Here is a 22,572-nt window from a genome sequence, read left to right on the forward strand (position 1 = left end):
AGTGTGATAGCACGACACGTAATGCAATAATTTGAAGAGTGTAAGTTGCAAGTACAAAGTACAACCCTTAAACCTCAGGGTTGCAAGAGTATGTTCACATCCGAAAGGTGTAAAACACGGTAAGTGTCCAAATTGTGTAACATGGGCACATAAAATAAAAGGAAATAAATCTAGGGGAAAAAACCTCTCATAAGGAGAGTAAAAAGTGCCCAAGTGTCCTACTGAGGATCACCGACACTCCTCTGTGAGGGTGGGGGTGTGCCAAACCCAACAACCCCCCTTGGAGTGAAGAGTGATCAATATGCAAGGGTCATCCATCAAAGGAGATCAAATTTAAAGCATTGTGGAATGCTTCAAATTTGTCGCAAGGAAGAGCTTTGGTGAAGATGTTTGCCACATTACTGGTGGTAGGACAGTAGACAAGGCTGATATCACCTGCATGTAGCCTCTCTTTGACAAAGTGATAGTGGATCTTGATGTGTTGCATGCGTATATGAAACACTGGTTTCATGCCACTTCAATGGCACTCTGATTGTCAGTGAACAAAGGAGTAAGCTCCGTGACAGATACATCCAAATCAGCCAACAAGCGTCTAAGCCATATACATTCAACTGTGGTAGTGAAAGTTGCCTTGTATTCAGCTTCACATGACGATGTGGCAACAGTGGCTTGTTTCTTGCTAAGCCAAGAGATACAAGATGAGCCAAGAAAGAAACAATTACCACTAGTGGAGTGACGAGAATCGTAATCACCAGCCCAATTAGAATCATTGTAAGCATGTTGGTGCAATGGTCTCCCCTTGGCATAAAGCAAGCCAAGAGTCCAAGTACCCTGCAAGTAACAAAAAACACGCTTGACAGCTTGCCAATGTGACATGTGTGGCCGATGCATATATTTACTCAGGGTTGAAATTGCAAATTGAATGTTTGGCCCTGTGTTGCATAAGTAAATGAGACATCCAACCATTGGAGCATACGTATGGATATCGAACAGATCACTATCATCATGCAAGGACAGCTTTAGTCCAAGTTCCATTGGTGTATAAACTGGCTTGCAATCTTGTAAGCCAAACCTCGCAAGAAGTTTACCAATGTATCTAGACTGTGACAATCCAATGGATATCAAACAGATCACTATCATCATGCAAGGACAGCTTTAGTCCAAGTTCCATTGGTGTATAAACTGGCTTGCAATCTTGTAAGCCAAACCTCGCAAGAAGTTTACCAATGTATCTAGACTGTGACAATCCAATGCCTCTAGCATCATGAATGAATTGAATGCCCAAGTAATAGTGCAAAGGCCCCAAATCTGACATCTCAAAAGTTTGCTGCAAATTTTGTTTGAATGTTGAAATATGATCAGCATGTGTCCCTCCAAGCAGAAGATCATCAGCATAAAGGCATATGACCAACAAGGATCCCCCCTCTTTATATACGTAAAGTGTAGACTCTAATGAGTTGTTTATGAATCCCTGGCTGAGTAAAAAGGCATCAATCTTTGCATACCAAGCTCGATGAGCTTGCTTCAAACCATATAAAGCCCTTTTCAGCTTGCACACCAAGTGTTCAGATCCCACAACTGCAAAACCAATGGGTTGCTGTACATACACTTTTTCTTGAAGTTTCCTATGTAAAAATGCAATCTTTATATCAAGGTGGTGCATAGTCCATTCATAATGGGCAGCCAAAGAAACCATAAACCGAATGGTAGTCATGCGGGATGTAGGAGTAAATGTCTCCTCATAGCCAATGCCTTTCTTCTGTGCGTAGCCCTTGGCCACAAGCCTGGCCTTATATTTGTCAATGGATCCATCTGCATTCCTTTGTTTGATTCTTTATGATAGAATCAAACTCAGCTTGCATTGTTGCCATCCAATGCACACTATGTTGTGCATCTTCAAAACATTCAAGCTCTTCATCATCAAGTGTATCTGTTGTTGTAACAAACTCCATGATATGTGCACCATCATGCATACGAGCTTGCCTTCTTGTATGACCAGCAATAAGAGCATCCAAATGACTATCTTTCATAGTCTGCAAATACCATCTAGGCATCTGCCTAGCTTCTTGACTGTGTACGAACTTCAAATTCAGCATCTTGGTGTATATTCAGATCAGCCATAGGTTGATTTTATGCATTACCCAATGGAGCAGCTGGCTGAACATTATGTTCACTTGTTGAAGCTCTAGTTGTATCACTACATGAAATGGGAACCAACCCTTCAAATACATCAACTGTTGCATTTTGTAGCCTAGTCCTCTTCTCGGCATCCAAGGATTCCACTTCTCTCCCTCTACAACTGGTGATCATCTTCTTCATCCATGACGGCATTAGAGGATTGCGTCTAGCTCCCTTGACAATTGTCCTTCACCTTCTAGTAAAAACTTCAATAGCCTATTGCTCGAAGGACCGCGTTTCGCTCCCTTCACTGTGTGGATTCCCATAGGTGCTGTCGCTTGATTTAGACATGATAGTTTTGTTATCTTCTAAGCTACGGCTCTCTTGTATCAGCCTTTCTTCTCATAACATGATTTAGTGTATCATCACCGTGTTCTTCTCGTGTTTCTAAGTTTGTCTTCTCTCTTTGTTTTCCACATCATCTACTGATTTCCCCCTTCATTTCTGTTGCATCAACAGGAGACAGAGATACCATTCTCTTTCTCTTCGATCCACCCTTCCTTTTACTAGTTGATACTCCAGTGCTATGACTTCTCCATTGACAAATGGACAGATCATTGGATGCTTCTCTTCTGGCATCATTGGAACTCCCAACGATGCTTGTCAACATGGACATTTGCTCCCTACCCCGCTGGAGTATATGTGTCTACCCCTAGATACTTGTTGTGCCACCTCTTCCTTTTGGGTGATAGAGTTTATTCTCCACTAGCTTTCAGACTTTTATGCTCAAGGCAATAAGATGTATCTGATACGTACTAAGCCCTTCGAGCTACAAAAGGATCGATTGGTACTACGGCCTTCTTGTGACCGCCGCAATGCCCTATGGAGGTTGCTTCTACTTCTTCTAGGGTTTCAAGAATGCCACCTAGACAATTTGCAGTTCGCTCCCTCGAGAGATAGTGATTGTTGGATACCGTCCCCTCAGTAGTCTGTTCCTTTATGAGACAATGGTTGTTCAACACCTTCCATTACTTTGGCTTCGCAATCCCCTCCATTGAGAGACAATGACTATTGCCCACTCTTGGCTTTGTATGAGTCTCACCTTTCCCCACCCTTGACTACTCAGGTTCGAGATATAACCAACCTTCCTTGCGTGGATGGGTGGTAGATCCCTAATTACAACTTAATTACAGCAGCAAATAATTAATGCAAATCTGAAAATACAAATTTACCTACTGATCTTGGACAATGCACACTCGATTGGCCCCAAAAAGTGGTGCCCCTTTCGTTATTTCTTTAGCTTTATTGAAGGAGTTGATTAACAATGGGATTCTCCCAATCCCTCTCGGTATTCCAACTCCCCTTGCTATACAAAATCACCAGCAAGTCTTTAACGTGATTTGCCCCTTGATTCGGGCAATCAATTGGCCTTCATCCGCTTTGATGGAAATGGAAAATGCCCCAAATTCTATTATTTGCTGGTCCCTCCACTTGAATAGGCTAAAAACAGCTTCAACCCTATTGAATCCAAGTCTTGGAGCTTCCAAATTTTGGCACACTTCCCAAGGCTGTTGGTAAAACCTAGTTTCTGCTGTAGATTAGGGTTTACAATAGAGAAATCTGAAATTTCTCAGTCTCCAAGGGTCCAAATGTTGAGATCTTCGGAGCAAGACTGTGAAATGACTAGGAGATGATAGGGAAAGCTGTAGAGGGAGAAAATTCAAAGTTTTGTTGCGAAGAATGACTGAAAATCAGTCAAATGCAGTTGCTGCCTTGCCACAACAGCATGTAGATGCAAAGAACTGAAGGAAATCAGACATTTACTACTGTTGCCCTGTCTCAACAGCCTATAGATGTCGTCACCTACTGTTGATTGGTCTTCTTCAGCCCCTGGCTGCCTCAGAAGGTCCTCCAATGGCTGCAAGTCAGACCAACAGCCTCCTCTCCCTCTCTCTTGCAGGCTGAATTTATAAAAATGCTTCTCTTTAGCCTCTAAAAACGTTTTTTAGTCTTGCATGGGCATTTTTGACAAGTGGTAGTCTTCCCAAATGGTTTTCAAGTATTTTTTATAATTAAATATTAATTTTCAGCCTTGAAATACTAAAAATTAATCTAATAATTATTTCAGTGCCCTGAAAAATAATTTGACTGGCCAATAATTAAATTGGCTAGGCAACTTTCATTCCCGAGTGCTCTGCGCCTTCTTTGACTATCAAATTGGCGTTAGGTATGATTAAACGCCACTTCTCTAGTGTCACCAACTGACACTTATGGCCAAATGAGTGACCTAGGCCAATAATTGGCACCACATACCACCAAGTACTTGTGCAACATAACTTATAGCAACTTTTGCCTTTAACATCCCGTGATTTTCTCGGGTCCCGGGCTTATAAATTTACTCTTAACCCCAGTTACGCCTCACATGTGCAACATTTACTTAACCATGTGATTAAAAATTAATTCCCATGTTAAGTGAGGTTTCAAAAATACATGTCCTCATGACATGAGAGGCTACCTTTGGGAGTTATTCGACATCTTTGACACCATAGGTATCTTCTTCAGCACGATCGGCGGCTCTTCCTTTGTCATTAGATGATTCAGAGTTTGTGATCCATGAGTTTTTAGATTTTCTATCTGTCGACACAGAGGGGATTTAGAGTGGGATGTATTCTTTTTCCCCTTTGAGGGGGCTCCTACTTCTTCTTCGGCTTCAGAGGGGGCCCTTGCATCTCCACCCTCAGAGGGGGTCCTTGCGGATTGCCCTTAGAGGGAACACCTCCTCATCATGAAGTTCTTCACCCACCCTTTACTCTTTGGGGATGGCTATCCTTGAGTAGTCATTTCTTCTATTGATACCCAATATCTTTAGGTATTATTGCCTAGATTGGGGCCTTGGAGATTTAGCCATGACTTAGTGACGAGGCCTTTAAATTCCTTCTAGTATGGAGTTACAGAGCTAGTGGCTTATCTCCCAAGGTGGAGTTAGTTTCAAGAGTTTATCTTGTTTACTGTTCCTTTTTACAAGTTACCTTTCTGTTGGAAATCTTGAATCTTCGGGATCCACTACTTCATTATCTCTCTTCTTGTTCCTCTTTCTTCATCCCTTTTTGGACTTGAGAGGGGCTGTTGAGAAACCTCTTCTTTAGTTTACACACTTCATTTAGGATTTCACACTGACAACCCCAAAAGGGGATGGTGTCCTCATTTTGGTCACTTTTTTGGTGGATGCCCACACAGTGGTGCGCCACACTAGACAACTTATGCCTATAAATAGGTAGTCACTTCATTCATTCACACCCCACTTCACTAATTCTTTACCTCATTTTCTCCCTCACTCCGTCACTCTTCCCTCTTCTCTCCATTGCTGCCCATGCCCCCACTAGAGGACATTGCAGTTTGTGGCCACCTTTCACCTTCCATTCATCCCTATTGTTGCGTTCTACTATTGTGTTTATTGTAGCATTCTTCTGCGGCACTCTACTGCTGCGTTTTACTATGACGTTCTATTGTGGCGTTTTACTGTGGCATTCTACTACTAGGTTTTGCAGCCTAGTCCTCTTCCTGGTGTTTGAGGACTGCGCTTGGCTCCCTAGACAACTAGTGATCATCTTCTTCATCCCTAACGGCATTAGAGGACCGTGCTTTACTCCCTCAACAACTGTCCTTCACCTTTCAATGATTTCTTCAATAGCCCACTGCCTAGAGAACTATGTCTCGCTCCCTTCATTGTGTAGATTCTCATAGGTATTGTCTCTTGATTTAGACATGATAGTACAATTATCTTCTAAGCTTCAGCTCTGCTGTATCAGCTTTTCTTCTCACAGCATGATTCAATGTATCATTGCCGTGCTCTTCTTGTGTTTTTGAGTTTCTCTTCTCTCTCAGTGTTTGCGAAACACACTTTGTGTTTCTCCCCACAAACCCTACTGCATGTTTGCACCGTCGTGCATTTTGACATGGTATCATAGTATACCTATTATTTTGACAAGGTGGAGATGCTGTAAGCCTAGCAGCCAGCCATCACAACATCCACAAGAACTAATTGTAGTGATTTGAACAAATCAAGAACATTGATGTAATATTTCAGAAGTCAAGCCTTGGGGGACACGAGCGCAAGAAGGATCACTTGCAATGAAATTGATGTTAAGAAAATATGCTTGCTCAATGTAATTGGGGGACAGAAGGCAAAATAGGGACACTTACAACTAAATTGATGTGAAGAAATCATTTTTGCCCATGGCTACATGAAACTTATGTGCAACCTTCTTTGTGTATCTAGCGCATGAGCTGCATGTTGAATATGCTATGAGATGAGAGTGAGCTCTTCATGCTTGTACAACTCCAACAGAATTGGAATCGGTAAAGCAAGATGTAAAGGACATTTCATTTGTAGATGCCTATTTGTTGTCTCACATTTTTCAAATTGTACATAGGAGAAAGTGTGGTAAAGAAGGAAAGAGTGGAGGGAGGGAGGGAAAGAGGGCCTCATCAATGACTATTGAGACGGGGCCGGCACGTGAAATTATGAAAGTAGTTTCTCATAATGAGAAAGACAACGAATGTATATAAAGAAAACAGTGTCTGACAGCAAAATCCATGCTGTGTTACTAGCCCAAGTGCTCCCCTACAATGCACATATGTTGGATTCATGGAATATGCCCATTTTCTTTGTCTAGGACAAATCTTTGCTCAGCCTCCATCAGTCATGGGCTAGAACAGGCCTCATCAATGACTACTGAGACGGGGCCGCCACGTGAAATTATGAAAGTAGTTTCTCATAATGAGAAAGACAACGAATGTATATAAAGAAAACACTGTCTGACAGCAAAATCCATGCTGTGTTACCAGCCCAAGTGCTCCCCTACAATGCACATATGTTGGATTCATGGATTATGCCCATTTTCTTTGTCTAGGATAAATCTTTGCTCAGCCTCCATCAATCATGGACTAGAACCATGAATCTGGAGCCACAAGCAACAATCTCAGTACCGTACAACATTAGTGGGTATAAACATTTGCTGAGGAAGACAAGGATATGATGACCAAGATTGATGATGTTGAAGAAGAGAAGAAGTTGCTGTATACAGGCCACCTAAACAGGTTAGCTGGTTTGGGATGGAGGGGCAAAGAGAGTCTTATTGTGGATAAATAAAGAAAAATAAGATTAACGAAAAAAAAAAACCAGGTGATTCCATTAATGTGCATAAGAGCTTCTAGCTCCCCTACCATCTAGAGGATACGTCATAGAATTATGGAGGGATCTCATGTACCAGCCTTCTTTCAGTGGATGGGTGGTAATTCCCTGATTACAACTTACAACACTAAGCATTTATTGCAAAACTGAAAATACAAATTTACCTACTAATCTTTGGACTATGGACACCTGATTGGCCCCAAAACTGGTGTCCCTTTTAGTATTTCTTTAGCTTTATTGAAGTAGAACTTGATTTACAATGGGGTTTTCTCAATCCCCTTTGCAATCCAAACTCCCTTGTTGAGCTAAAAATGCATTAGCTTTACCAAAACAGCCCCAAAACATGCTTAATAAATGAAGAAACCTTGTTTATTTAAAAGAAATGCGTTCCTAGAGAGTGTCTGTGTCGCATAAGTACAAACCCACTTGGGAGGGCCCAAACTTTTTATAAATAAGTATGTTGCCCTCCGTTCAGCCCTCCATCTCGTTTTTGCAGGTTTCAAGTGTTTTCAGCTTGCTGCCCATACCCCTTTTGCGGAGGATATCGTAGTCTCAGCCGTCCCTTGCTGTCATCTACAGTTTGGCGCCTGTTTTCAGCCTTCCACTTGTAGTTTGCAGCTGTTTACAATAGAGCGACTGTTGCTGATCACTCTCCATTCAAAAAATAATCTCGTTTTTGCAGATTTCAGCTATTTCAGCTTGCTGCCCACACCCCGGACGCGGAGGACATTGCGGTCCAAGCTGGCCATTGCTGTCTATAACAGTCTGGTGCTTGTTTCCAGCCTACCACACACCGTTTCGACTTGATTTCAGCATACTGATTGCTGCCGTTGGGTTTTCCTGCGTTTTTAGTCTTTCTCTCTCCTGCACTACCATCTGTATTAGATCCAGCCTTCCTTGGCTGTGTTTGCTGGTGTTTGACAACCGAAGGCTGGCTTACTGCGATTCGGGATCCGTTCAGAGTATAACACACTCTCGAGCTCATTACCCCTGCCCTGATCCTTGAGATACAGGAGTTTGAGGTTCAGTATTCATTCACTGCATAGTGTATTTATTGCATGAGCATTGTATATTCAATGATCATATCATTTCATTTATTCACTATGTTCATTGTCTTTGAGTTACCTTAAGCCTAACTGTGTTCTTTTATCAATCTGTGCTTTGTCGTACGATTGTTATTTGTGTTTCTGTGTTAGGGTATTTCTTTACATGGTATCAGAGCGTGATACTCTTTGAGAAACCTAGGCCTTTGATTTGAAATCTCTTTGCAGAAGCAAGAACAACAGTAGGTTTAAATGACTTTGAATACAATAACACTAATTCATTCTCCAGAACCACCTATGTCGAGAACCGAGCAAGAGTGGGCAGATCAGCTTGCTCCACAAAGTTTCGACATGGTGTGTGAGCGAGCTAGCACCTCTGCTCCTCAGTAATGGACAACTCTAGAAGTAGTGGATCTCGAATGTATTTGGCATACATTCAGGATACTGTAGCTGAACAATATGTTTGCCAAGAGGTCACTATTCAGTGTAACAGTCACTATGTTTGGTATGCAGATCGGTATGGTTTTCATTGCAACTCTGAAACTGTACATTTGCATCCATTATGCTCGGTGTGTAATCATTTATGCTTGGTATGGCATTGGTTATGCTTGGTGTAGCATCAGTTAATGATCATTAGGGGCTGATTATCGAATGCTGGCTTTCAACATATGATCATTAATATTGAGTGCTATTTAGTTGGTTTTATGGATAGCAACATGTCTTATGATGCCATAGATATTTAAGCCATGGTTTATACTTGGTTTTCGCTATACTATGGTTTGGTTTTGCCAGATAAGTTGAGCTCATGAGAAATTGACATGTCACATGATAATCTGGCAATGTTTTTGAGATTTTTTGTGAGTTTTAAGTTATGTTATATTGGCTGGTAATTTTCAGCATATGTTGGGCATATGGAATGGTTGAACAACAGTGCGCAATGTTGTGTTGACTATGATGCCCTATGGAAATTCTAGTGTAATACTTTGCTTTTGATGCATTTAACAGTGCAATCGAGGACGATTGCAAGGATTTCAAGGGGGAGGGCTGTCATGAGGGCATGTACTTTTGAAACCTCACTTAACATGTGGATTAATTTTTAATCATATGATTAAGTAAATGTTGTACATGTGAGGTGCAATTGGGGTTAGAGTAAATTTATGAGCCTAAGACTCGAGAAAATCACAAGATGTCAAAGGCAAAAGTTGCTATAAGTTATGTTGCATAGGTACTTGGTGGTATTTGGTGTCAATTGTTGGCCTAGGTCATTCATTTGGCTATAAGTGTCAGTTTGGTGACACTAGAGATGTGGCATTTAATTGTACCTAACGTTGATCTAATAGTCAAAGATGGCACAGAGAGACTTGAGAGTGGAAGATGCCTAGCCAATTTAATTATTGGCCAGTCAGATTATTTTTCTGGGTCTCGAAATAATTATTAGATTAATTTTCAGTAATTAAAGACTTGAAAACTAATACTTAATGATGGATAATGTTGGAAAAACCGTTTGTGAAGGCTGCCACTTGGCAACTTGCCCATACAGGCTGGTAAAAGGCTGAAGAAGAGGAAAAATAAGATTATTCTTGCTGTAGTAAATGTGGGAGAGCTGTGAGCGGCCATGGCCAGCCTATTTTCAGCCAATGCAGCCATCCATGAGTGAGTTTTAAGCAGGCGATTGCAGATTCGAACCGTTGGGCGATTGCATCCAGGTACAAGGTGACAGCTGATTTGGATGTCTCAGCTGTAGGCGACAACATTTAATGCTGTTGTGGCAGGGCAACAATTGCATTTGACTGACTTTCAGTCATTCTTCGCGACAAAACTCTGAATTTTCTCTCTCTACAGCTTTCTCTCTCATTGCTTCGAAGACTCACATTTGGACCCTTGGAGGGTGCAAATTTCTCTGTTATAAACCCTAATTTACAGTAGAAATTAGGGTTTAGCAGCAGCCTCGGGAAGCATGCCAGAAATTGGAAGCTCCAAGACTTGGATTTTTTAGGGTTGAAGGTGAATTTCAGCTAAATCTAGGTGGACGACTAGCCAACCATTGAATTTGGGGCATTTTCATAGTCTATGAAGTTGGTGAAGGCCAATTAAGTGCCCAAATCAAGGGGCAAATTAGATTGAAGACTTGCTGGTCACTTTGGATAGCAAGGGGAGTTTGGATTGTGAAGGGGATTGGGAGAATCCCATTGTAAATCAACTTCTTCTTCAATAAAGCTAAAGAAATACCGAAAGGGGTGCCAATTTTGGGGCCAATCGGGTGTGCATTGTCCAAGATCAATAGGTAAATTTGTATTTTCAGATTTGCATTTATTGTTTGCTACTGTATTTACCACCCATCCACGGAAGGAAGGTTGGTTTCACTCTCCCCTTCCCCCCTAGGTGTTCACTTCTTTCTCTCAGTTTGGTCATACACATCTGCATTTGCTGCACTGTAACATGGTATTAGAGTAGTGTTGAAGGTTGATTGAATGTGGGCACATGTGAAGAGTAGGTTTAAGTGTGACACACATTTTCAGAGTTCAAGGGTGAGCGGGAGGGCTGCACATTGACACCTGAAGTGAGTAGATACATGTGGGAAAGGTAGTTTGTTTGCTCTTTTTGTGTAGGATTTGCTGTTGAGGAAGGAAGAAAGGTGGTGTTTTCAGCCTTTCATAGCAGATTTCTTCGGCAAGTAAAGCAAAATCAGGATGAATGGAGGAAGCCCTAGCAAGCTGCTTTTCAGAGTCAGAGAGGGCTACACATTTTCTTGTGGCGGGTATTTAGGTGATTGGATCTTCCAAAATTGACATGGAATTTCAGGCTATCATGGACCGAAAGATCCTCATGCTGTTGACTCTTCCACAAGATTAGAAGCTAGATTGAGAGCTATTGTATTTGGTGGATGATGATGCTTGCCATCTTGGACTATTATGATGTGGTGGAGCTTGTGATTGAGGCCATTGATTGCTCGATCGCTAATGATCCTTCCAAACTTTCTAATTCAGAGAAAGTGGAGTTGGGGAAGGTATAGGTTCATTGGGACAACTTGAATGCTCGTATTTTCTCATTCTTATCTCTCTTGCACACTAGTCATGATTGTTTCACATCGAGCATTTGACTAGTGCTTGTGAGATATGGTTGGAGTTAGATGAACTATATAGTGGGATGACTTTCACGAAGAGGGTCTCTTTGGAGGTGTAACTACGGACTTCGAACTCAAGCAAGTCCACTTCCATGCGTGAGCATATGAATAAGCTTTGACAATTACGTATATATGTTCAGATTATAGGCAAGATGGTGATTACCTTTGAGGACATGGCGATTACTTTGTTGTTGTAGTTGGCCCCTAGATTCTGTGTATTCTATTTTGCCTTGATTGCTTTAGGGTGGATGGAGACCCTTAAGTAGGAAAAGCTGGTTCCTATGGTGTCGGACCAAGAAAAGCAATACCAATTCTCAAAACTTTCAGGTTGTTACAAGTCGAGTTCCAAAAGAAGGGGAAGTAGAAGCAAAAGAAGGAAGGCAAGAACAAGAGGGAAAAGGAGTCCACTTTCCATATCTATGGTAAGATAGGTCATTGGAAGAAAGTTTGTTCAATAAGAATAAGAATACCAAGGAGGATGAAACGAGGAGGAGGAGAAGACTAAAAAGGACTATGAAGGTGATTTGGTCTTCTATACAGGATCATCTGATGTAGCTAAGGTAACTGCGAAACGTTTCACCCTTGAAACATTGCGTTTCACCCCGAAACGTTTCACCTTTGGGCAAGTCCCAAGTGAAATGGTTGAATAATATATATGAGATAGTTTTCTTTATAAATAATCAATTGCAACTTACATATTTATATGAGCTGAATATTTTCATGTCAACGAATGATGTCTATCCTACATGCAGAGTGTCTAAAAACTCTCAAAAGAGCAAGAAAAAATGTTTTTTTTTTCCAATTTAAAAATGTGGTTTCAGTTAGCCATTTCACTTAGGGCATTTCGTGTTTCATTGAAACATTTCAGGCGTTTCCCGTTTTAGTGCCAGTGAAAAGCGTTTCACAGTTACCACGGATGTAGAATTAATGGCCCCATAGTCTCGAGAGTGGATTGTGGGCAGTGAGGCTTCCCACCACATGACCCCTTCTCCAAGTGGCATTGCCTAAATGTGTTCGATGCATGGGCACATTTTGATCGGTGACAGTTCTTTAGTTCCAATATAGGGCAAGGGCAATATACAATTGATTCCGAATGGGCATGGTGGTACCCACACATCATAGTCACAAGTGACGATTATTTTTGGAGTTAAGGATTGTGGGAATAGTAGCTTCTTTTTTTCCCATGTCCCATGCCATGTGACTATATATTCACAAATGATGTCAATTCCTCTCCGTTTGTGTCCCTTGTCACCATCTCTTTTTGCATCACTTGTGACTATGCCACACATCAGAGATTCTCTATGTTCCTGGCTTAGGTTATCATCTATTTTTGGTGAGTATGATTTGTGGACTTGGGCCTCATGGTTGAGTTTGAAAGATATTTCTTTTGGGTTCTTGATGGCAAGACTAGATGGATGGTTTGTCAAAAGTACGAGGAGAATGTGGTCTACAAGATGCCAAGTTCTTTAGCTCTTCTCTTCTTCGCAGTTCCCAATCTCAGACCAAGCATATTTGGTTTGGTCACCTTAACTATTAGTACCTTCAGAAGGCAACTTGTGGCTAGTTTGTGCGTGGGTTGCCAGATGTTTGGTGAGCCATTCGTCAAGTGTATCTTGCATTCAAGGTAAACAACATAGAGATGCAATTCCTAGCAAGGCTTCTAGATAGGCAAAGAAGTTGCTTGTTTCCATAGATTTGTGTGGACCTATATAGATGGAGTCTTTTAAGGGGAGTCTTTACTTTATGTTGATTGTTGATGATTATAGCAGGATGAGATGGGCTTACTTTTTGGCATTGAAATGACAAGCTTTCTCTCACTTTAAGGATTGGCTTATCTTTGAGGAGAACTCTTTAGGGTGGAAGCGTAAGACAATGAGATTTGACAAGTGTGAATAGTTTGTCTCCAATGGATTAGCTTAGTTTGCGTGGATTGAGGGTTTCATCAGGAGTTTTTCAATACCAATACTCCTCGGGAGAGTGATATATTGGAGCAAAAAAACAAGAGACAATATGATCATTGGTGGAAGGCCATGGAGTAGGAGGGTGGTGTTCATTGAGTAAAATGACACTTGGCACCTTGTGCCTTGGCCCACTTTTTGGAAGGTAATTGGAGTCAAGTGGGTCTTTATGACCCTTAGTGATGGCAGACTTGATACGCACAAGGCTTCTATGACCTTAGATGGTAAGGTATATAGGTTTAAAGAAGAAGATTGATGGTAAGGTATACATGTTAAAGAAGGCCTTCTATAGTCTCAAATGGTCTCCCCATGCTTGGAATGAGAAGATAGTCTCATTTCTTCAAGACAAGTTGGGATATTAGAGATCTACTTGCGATCCAAATTTGTATATCCACACGTCAGTTGGAGAGCATGTAATGTCTATGCTTTATGTGGATGATCTCATTTTGATAGGTGACTATGCCCAAGTAGTTAGGTAGACTAAGAAAACACTTTATGAGGGGTTTGAGATGTCATATATGGGGCTTTTTCACTTTTTCTTAGGTCATGAGTTTTGGCAGACTGAGAAGGGATCTCTCTCTCCTAGTAGCTGTATACGTAGGAGTTCTTGACAACCTTTGAGATGTTTGAGTGTCGGCCCATTTATAATCCCATGGATCCAGGTTGGAAGGCTATGACTCATACAGATTCATTGGTAGCAGATGCTTCCTGCTATAGACAGTTAATTGAGTCATTGATTTGAATTTTGAATAGTAGAGGTGATTTGTACCTTTCCATAGTTGGTTTGCTTGTAGGTTTTGTGAGTGAACGTAAGAAGGTTCATTGGCACGTTGCCTTACCAATATTGCCGTTAGTGAGGGGGACCCTTGATCTTGGCCTATTTTATCTAGCAAGTGCAGGTGATTCGAGATTGGTGTTACAAGGTTGGACAAATCCAGGTTGGGTTGGTAATGTTGATCATAGACGATCGACAATAGGCTATTTCTTTCTTTTAGGTACGGGTGCGATTACTTGGAGTAGCAAGAAGTAGTCTATAGTTGCCCTTGCATTTATAGAGGCTGAAAATCGAGTGGCTTGGTCTACAACTTGTGAGACTCTTTGGCATTAGAGGTTGTTGGAGGAGCTTGGCTATTCATAGACAGGGACTACTACTCTTCTATGTAACAATGAGAGTTGTAGAGCTTTGGCACGGAATGTCACGAGAGCATGAAATTTTATTGCTTTCCTTACCAATATTACCGTTAGTGGGGGGGACCCTTGATCTTGGCCTATTTTATCTAGCAAGTGTAGGTGATTCGAGATTGGTGTTACAAGGTTGGACAAATCCAGGTTGGGTTGGTAATGTTGATCATAGATGATCGACAATAGGCTATTTCTTTCTTTTAGGTATAGGTGCGATTACCTGGAGTAGCAAGAAGCAATCTATAGTTGCCCTTGCATTTATAGAGGCTGAAAATTGAGTGGCTTGGTCTACAACTTGTGAGACTCTTTGGCATTGGAGGTTGTTGGAGGAGCTTGGCTGTTCATAGACAGGGACTACTACTCTTCTATGTAACAATGAGAGTTGTAGAGCTTTGGCACGGAATGTCACGAGGACATGAAATTTCATTACTTTCCTTAACATTTGATTAAGAGTTAAACGAATGTGCAAATGTAACTTGCATATGTGAGGTGGAAGTTAATTATTTCACAGTGTGGGACCCAAGACCATGAGATATCAATTGTGCCAAAGGCAAAAGTTGTAATAAGTTATGCTTGATATATACTATGTGGCATGTGGTGTAAGATTTGGGCCTAGACCAATTCATTGGCCACTAATGTCAATGGTGACATTAGAGACTAGGCATTAATTAATTAATTAATGTTGGTCAAAGGGTCAATAATTGCTCAAGCATGCTTGGGAGACAAATTGGTCTAGCTAATTTAATTATTGAGTGGGAGAATTAATTTTTTGGGCACTAGAATAATTATTAAATTAATTTTTAGAATTAATATTTTAAAAATTAATTTAATAACCTAGATAATGCTGGAAAACGGGATTCAAAGATTGTCCCTTGGCAAAACTTGCCCATGCAAGTGGAAAATACATTTTTTGGGGGTTAGTGAAAGTCTATTCCAGTCATTGTGAGAGAGAAGGAGGTTGCTAGAGAGCAAGAAATGTTGTTGATGTGATTTATAGCCACCAGGAATCATTCCTATAGTAGATGATAGCAGTTTGGAGCCCTCCAGGAGCAGGTGACAGCAACCTAAGGTCCCTTTGGCGCATGTGACAGCATGTAGGAGGGGGTAGTAGTCTTTCTGGTCTTCCTAAGCTATATGTGATAGCTTCCATGGTTGTTTGAGCAGGATAGCAACAAATTTTCAGTATTTCTTGAGATGAAACTTTGAAATTTTACTTTGTACAACATTCTCTCTCCTTTCCAACCATCTCTCAAGTTATCTGAGCAAAATCCAACCATTTGAGTCATTAGAAGTGGAGATATTGGAAAATCTCTTCTATAGACCCTAATTTACAGCAAAAATTAGGGTTCGATAGCCACCTCAAGATGTATGCTTAGAATTCAGGGTTTAGGATTTGAATACCAATAGCTGAAATTGAGGATTTTCAAGGAGATTCAAGAGGCTAGCCACCCAATACCAGATTTGGGGCTGAATTTACCTTTCTAGGGGGAGGAGGGTTGAGGCCAATCCCCGATTAAAAAACCAAGGGGAAAATTGGTTTGGAGGTTTGTTGGTGAGTTTGACACCAAGTGACACTGTGGATTAGCAGAGTAGGTTAGAGGATCACAGTTGTACTCCATCCGTTTGTAATAAAAGTTTAAGAAATATTGCAATGGGCGCTAGTTTTGGGCCAACAGGTTGTCCATTGTCCAAGATTAAAGTGGTAATAGTTGCATTTTCAGTTTATGTGAATTAATTACTTGTTGTAATTGCTGTTAAATTAGGTTAGTATTGCCCTCTCCGAGGAGGGAGGCTGGTTTCATGGAATCTTGTATTTCATGCTAGAATGAAGTACCTATAGATCCAATATCACATTATTTGTGAGAAGATCTTGGATGGGAGCATTGATGTGGAGTATTAGAAGATAGAGGACAACTTGGCAGATTTGTTCACCAAGGCACTTCCTTGGGCCATTCTTCATGAGCATTCCAGATCCCTTAGCCTTATGTTGTCTCCAAGATCTGAGAGGGGGTGTTAGAGATTTGGTCACCTCTTGGACGGGTGCAGGCATGCACAAGGTAGACTAGGGCAGTTTCTGCAGCATTGCAATGTTCAGGAGCAGGTCAGACAGTAGTTTCGGGTAGTTGCCAGGTTTGGGTAGCAATTTGGGCAGGCAGATTATAGCAGGCAGGGTGGACAGTTTTGGCACATGGCAGGCTGCATTTTTTGCAGTATTTTTTTTCATTATTTTATTTAGGCAGATCACAGTAGGCAGGTTGGACAGTTTTGCCACCTGACAGTTTGTTGCAGAAGCTGGTGGTGTGGTCAGATTATTGTATTATTTTTCGCCTATGTAGGTTGGCCTGGCCCTGGGTCACGGTCACTTCACTTTGTGTGCAGGTTGAGAAAGATATCTGGCTGGTTATACTTACACAGCTCTTGTATATATCTTCCTTCAGTTTTCAACATTCATTCGCTGCAGTCTTCAGCTTTCTAATGTGTGTGTGTGTTCACTTCTTTCTTTCAGTATTGTTATATGCTTCTGCATTTGCTGCACTCTGAGACCTGGGCAGTCCTTTGTGGCACCCTCAGTTTGATATCTTGGTTTCTTTGGAGGGGCTCTTGAGTTACTCGGAAGAAGATATTCACTGCCCTTGTGATTTGGGTAGGCCATCACACAATTTGTTTCAACACCCATGGTGTGATGTATTGGCACTTTTCATAAGGCATAAGTCAGTCAGCGTGGACAGCTGCACTTGGCCTCCTCTACTGCCGTTGTTGTTGCCAAGACAACATACAACATTGAGTTATGATTGTTTCCTGTGTTCTGAATCTGTTTCAGAAGACACACTCTCTTTTAGCATTCCTTAGCCCACTCCCATGAAAGACAATGACTGTTGGACATGCTTGCTCGTACAGTACATTCATGTTTTCTTTGCAAAAGTCGTGTCTTCCCATCCCCTCAGCCATGTACTAGTCTATGCCATAGTTGCTAGGAGTTTTTGAAACTGGAGGTATGAAATGGGTCTCATAGGTTTCTTATGAGTTTCGTAAAAAGCTAGAAACGGATTTCATTCGAGATGGAAAAGCACTATGAGACTTAATATAAACATAGAATGTGGCTCTTGCAGGGTAGCAAACATAGGTTGATCCTGATTCATGATTTCGTACAATGCTAATGAAAATTCAACATAGCATAAATATTTACATGCATCGTGGTCCATTATCCATGACTAACATTAGCTTTAAATACACAAGAATGCCATCAATATAAACTGCCATCATGAACAACTCAAACAAAATTCTTGCAACCAATGCAAATTTCCGTCATCCATGATAAATGTTGATTACAAAAGTTCAACATTCTTTTAATGGTAGGGCTTTTGTGAAAGTTTAAAATAGGGGTTTCATACATTTATGAAACATCTGAGTATGAAACAAGCTCTCTAACCTTGTGGAATGGTTTCTTGGCAACTATGGTCTATTCAAACCAACATCCTGTCGGCTCTTTCAGCAACTTGTTGCTGTGAAGAGCCTAGTGCCAAGGCACCTGTCTGGAGTCAGCTCCTATAATCTATTGATGTACATGGCTACTTGGAAGAGACCCTCCACTACCATGGAGAGAACTAGCTCTGTTTGGATGATCTGATGTGGTATTGATGGTTTTCTGTGTAGCATCGTGCCTATCATCAATGGTCTATCCATGTTTTGCTGTTGACTGTGGAGCTTAGGTGTCCATAAAGCTCTGTGCACCAAGGCTTAGAGTATCAAAAAGACATATTTTTGTCCTTGGCTCCTAGGACTGGATTTGGGTGCACTCACTCTAGGGTAGCAAGGGCTCCAAATCCTTGTGTGACTGTCACATCTACATCTCTCCTCATGGTTAACTATAGTCTAGAGAATGTGACGCACCCCAAGGTAAACATAGGAGGATACTCACTCCACTATATCAGCCTGGTTGATAAACTCTGGTGCTGAGATAGCAACTCCTCACCAGCTAAGGTACTAAGACCATGGTTTTGCTCTTCCCCAGATTTACAACGGGGTCTCTTTCAAGGCAGAAAACATGCAAGTATCAACATGGTGCTGTAATCCCTTAAGGGAATCATGATGCCATCATGAACAATATTGTGATCAAGACTTCTACAAGGGTTGCTCCTATCCGGCCATTCCTTTCAATGAAATCAGTAATCTTGTCAATGTTTAGTCCAAAGCATGTGGATAGCCTTGCTTCACACCCATTGTACATTTGTCTATGTTTGACATCCCACCTGGGGCCCACAGCCTTCTTGTCATTGACTCGTAAATTGTGAAGATCCCTCTTACCATTTCTGATAGTACTAAGTCCTGCAGTTGCCATTTTGTGGTGTTGGGTTTTTGGGACGTTCAATGTTGATATTCAGTTGGTCATGACAAAATCAATAGCGTGGATTGCAATCCTAAGAAGGGACATGTATTTGGCTTTTGTTTCTATCCCTCGCAATTGCAAGCATGCTGTTGAACATTGCACTTGGGCATTTATGTTTTCTTCTGCATCTTGAAATTATGCAGAAATTGTGTATTTTTAAAGAATACTGTGGGGAAGTTTAGGCTTATTCTGCAGAAAAGTGCAAACCTTCAGAAAAATTGCTCAACTGGTGCACGTTTAAGGCAGATGCCCAAACTAGTTGACCAAACAGAATCTTAATTGGCAATGATGGGTTAAGGTAATATTATTTATGTACTTAGGAAAATACAGCTTGTTGGGCGTCACTTTTTAGAGAATTTTAATACTTCTGCAGAGCAGAAACATGACTTCTTCCAGGAACATGGCTTGTTTCAGAAAGTAAATGGTTTGCTTTTGGTTAAAATTTTCGCTGATAAATATAGTTTTGGTGGATCATGGGAGGTGAGGGGCTTCTATTCCATTATTTCATGTTCAATTAAAAAAAGAGTTTCATTTTCTTGCAGGTTATACCAGAGCGAATGCCTGATTGTTCTTATTTCCTTGAAGGTCAGTTTTGGCCATAGATGCCTCTTGGTGAAATTCTTTCTTCCATTGCAAATTCTTATTTTGGTCAGTTTAATGTTCAGGGTTGTGTACGAATGAAAATTGTCCATATAGACATGTGAGCGTTAATCCGAAAGCATCAGTTTGTGAAGGATTTCTGAAGGGATTTTGCGTTAATGGGGATGAGGTATGTGTTGCTGATCTGGTTTGATGTTAAGACTGTTATAGCTTTAGAATGAACAGTTTGTCGAGACTCCCAAGTATATGCAGGTGATATCTGTGTCTAGTGTGAATAAATGGGGAATTTCAGATCCTATGGTCATTTCTAGTGCTTGCGGATCTAAAAATTTTCAAATGTGTTGACATTGTAGCATTCAAATAAATTAAGTTTCAGTTTGTAGACTTGATAATTATCCTAAAGAAGCAGGAAAGGAACCTGTTATATGCTTCAGTAAATTAGAGTGGTTGTATGAACTTGTACCTGCACCAGATTAATTGGTGTGTTGCTGACAAGAAACAGTGCCCTGTTAGAGGTAGCAGAGATATGCTTCTTTCAATCATAACTATGTGTGCCAAGTGTGCTTCATGTTTCAATTGGTACTGATCGCCTTACCTTTCATATATAATCAAGTCCTTAAAGGCCTTTGTTTTATGCCAAGTTGTTGAAAAAAAGTAGTTGCATAGCTGCAAAAATTGATGAACCCTTTTTGCGACTGCAGTAAAACCTCCATTTGAGTAAGATGAAACTTCTGAGGGTACTAGGATGGCAAAACCTTGAATGCTGGACCTAGCCTTTATCTCTTTTTGTATAATTATCAGAGGTTTGTTCTCTCTTTAAATTAACGATGTCGAGGGGGGTATGTGTCAAGCCGCAAACCACAGGGGTTAAAGGGAAGAATCAAGGCAGGAGATAGAATCAAGAGTACCAAAAGAAACCTATAAATTACTTGGTAAATCACTCTGTACACTGCAAATACACTCTTGGAATATGCAGACACACTCCCAAGTTGGAGGCTTGGACTCAACACTGTCAGGACTAAGCCTAACCTCTCTATGCAATCCAAATATCTTCTTACAGTAATACAAGGTAAAGTACAATCTTTGACAATACAAGAACAAACTCCAGTCCCAAAACCTGTCAAAAATCTCTATCTCAGGCTCAACAACAGCAGTAAAACTTCCTCTAGTCAACACCTACAGCAGTAGGTATTATCAGATAAGATTCCCCTTTCGATTCAGTGCTTCCGAGCGAGCCTTCCTGGGCCGAAGGCACCCGATAAGGAGTAGATAAGCTCTCAGATCTTAAGAACTTGGTGTAACGTATGATCCAAGATTGCCCAGGCTGCCTTCAATCACTCTTGCCCTTATTTATAAGTCTCTGTGATCTGATTTACAGATCTGTCCCTGCTTCTAGCTTTCTCCAAAAACCCAACTTGCTTTTCATAACACAAGGCATAGCTCCTGTAATGATCGCTTGCTTTTCTATTTTCCAGTCATGTAGCAGGTTGACTTAAAGCATTTGGCACACTCAACTCAAAACTCTTGGGCACCCTCCCACTTAACCACTTGACATGAACCTTTTTCACTCTTAGCCTCATTTAAGAACATTTTATTTGGAGCCAGTTTACACAGTTTTTGGTCATAATCACTTGGCATTGTCTTTCAGTGTGTTCTGCATACCCTTTTTGATGATTTTGACTCTCTTTCCTCACTTTTCCTGTAAATCTTCTTCCCAAGAATTTGACAGATCACCCGCATCATGGAAACACTTGGGTATCTCGTTTTTTTGCATCCATTGGGACACTTGCACAACCAAGAAAAACTGAACCTAAACTACAAAAATCAAACCAAACAAATTGCAAAGAAGAACAACATCACACACACAACTAAACAACACAAAATCTCGTGAAAATAGAACTGTCTTTGGTTTTTCGCAGGTGGACACCCAGTGCCATGACAATGATAGGACAAGAACTCATAATATTTTATTGCTCAAATCCATGATGGTGATAACAAACAAGACCATAAAATGAATCTTTGCATTGAGATGCTTACACAAAACAGTTTGTAAGCAAAGGCATTCGACTGCATTGCACAAGCCATTTAGAACTATGATGACCATGTGCAAAGGGCAGTGTGTTAACTGAACTGATTGACATTGCCAAATAAATGTAATTGAAGGACTTAGCCAAAGGATCACTAAATGTCAAGTTTTTGGGATGTTGCAATTGAGAAGGCATTCAAAACTATAACTGTTATCCACCATGTGCAAAGAACAATGTGTTATTTAACTGAACTAATTAACATTGCCAAATGAACATTTTAATGGAAGCGCTAAGCCAAAGGCACTGTGAGTGTAACTTTTTGAGATGTTGCGAGTAATGTATATTTCGAAATTTGAACAAAATTTAGAATGCGGCATGCATGCACAGCAGCCAGAAACGTTAGAAATGTTCGGAAAACAAAACATCAGAACGTGTTTCGTAAGTTTCTTTCAAGAGGGGGTAAAATAAGAAACGTGGGTTTTTTATATTGGGATTTTTAATAGTTTTGATTGAGGAAAGAGGTTCTAAACCTCTATAGAACTCTCTCTCAAACAAAGAATGGCCAATTGAGCTTGAATGATAATAGAGTCAATTGAGAATAATACATTACATATCCATGATCCATTATTGACTTGTCACTTATATCAAAGTTAGTCTTTGGACAAGCTAAACTATGGTTTAGAACTCAAAACATTATAATTCATACATATCATACAAAGAAAATTGAAATTAACATGTAAATAGCTTATCTACAATATGGACTGAGTCAAGTTGCAACATCATGATTCTCATTTCAAAACAAATTGACAAAATGCCAAAATCAAGACTTAATCATAATATATCATAAATAACTCATAAATGAGACTAAAGTCGTATAATATTCAACTCTCAAGACAAGAATAGATACTAGATTGACAAAGTCTAATAACTAAACAAAAT

General features: G+C 40.6%; 1 protein-coding gene across 2 annotated transcripts in view; it reads left to right on the forward strand.

Moving 5' to 3' along the window:
- The window catches only part of LOC148025054 (uncharacterized), a 58,725-nt gene that overhangs the window by 23,590 nt on the left and 12,563 nt on the right, over positions 1–22,572 (forward strand). For both annotated transcript variants that reach the window (XM_087694749.1, XM_087694750.1), the window contains exons 8-9: positions 19,549–19,591; positions 19,672–19,775. In XM_087694749.1, coding sequence (XP_087550875.1) covers positions 19,549–19,591; positions 19,672–19,775 — 147 coding nt within the window. The remainder of the gene's footprint in view (positions 1–19,548; positions 19,592–19,671; positions 19,776–22,572) is intronic.

This window comes from Lygodium microphyllum, chromosome 15 (assembly GCF_053477565.2).
Source record: "Lygodium microphyllum isolate KBCC chromosome 15, Lygodium_microphyllum_v1.1.10, whole genome shotgun sequence".
NCBI classification, from domain to species: domain Eukaryota; kingdom Viridiplantae; phylum Streptophyta; class Polypodiopsida; order Schizaeales; family Lygodiaceae; genus Lygodium; species Lygodium microphyllum.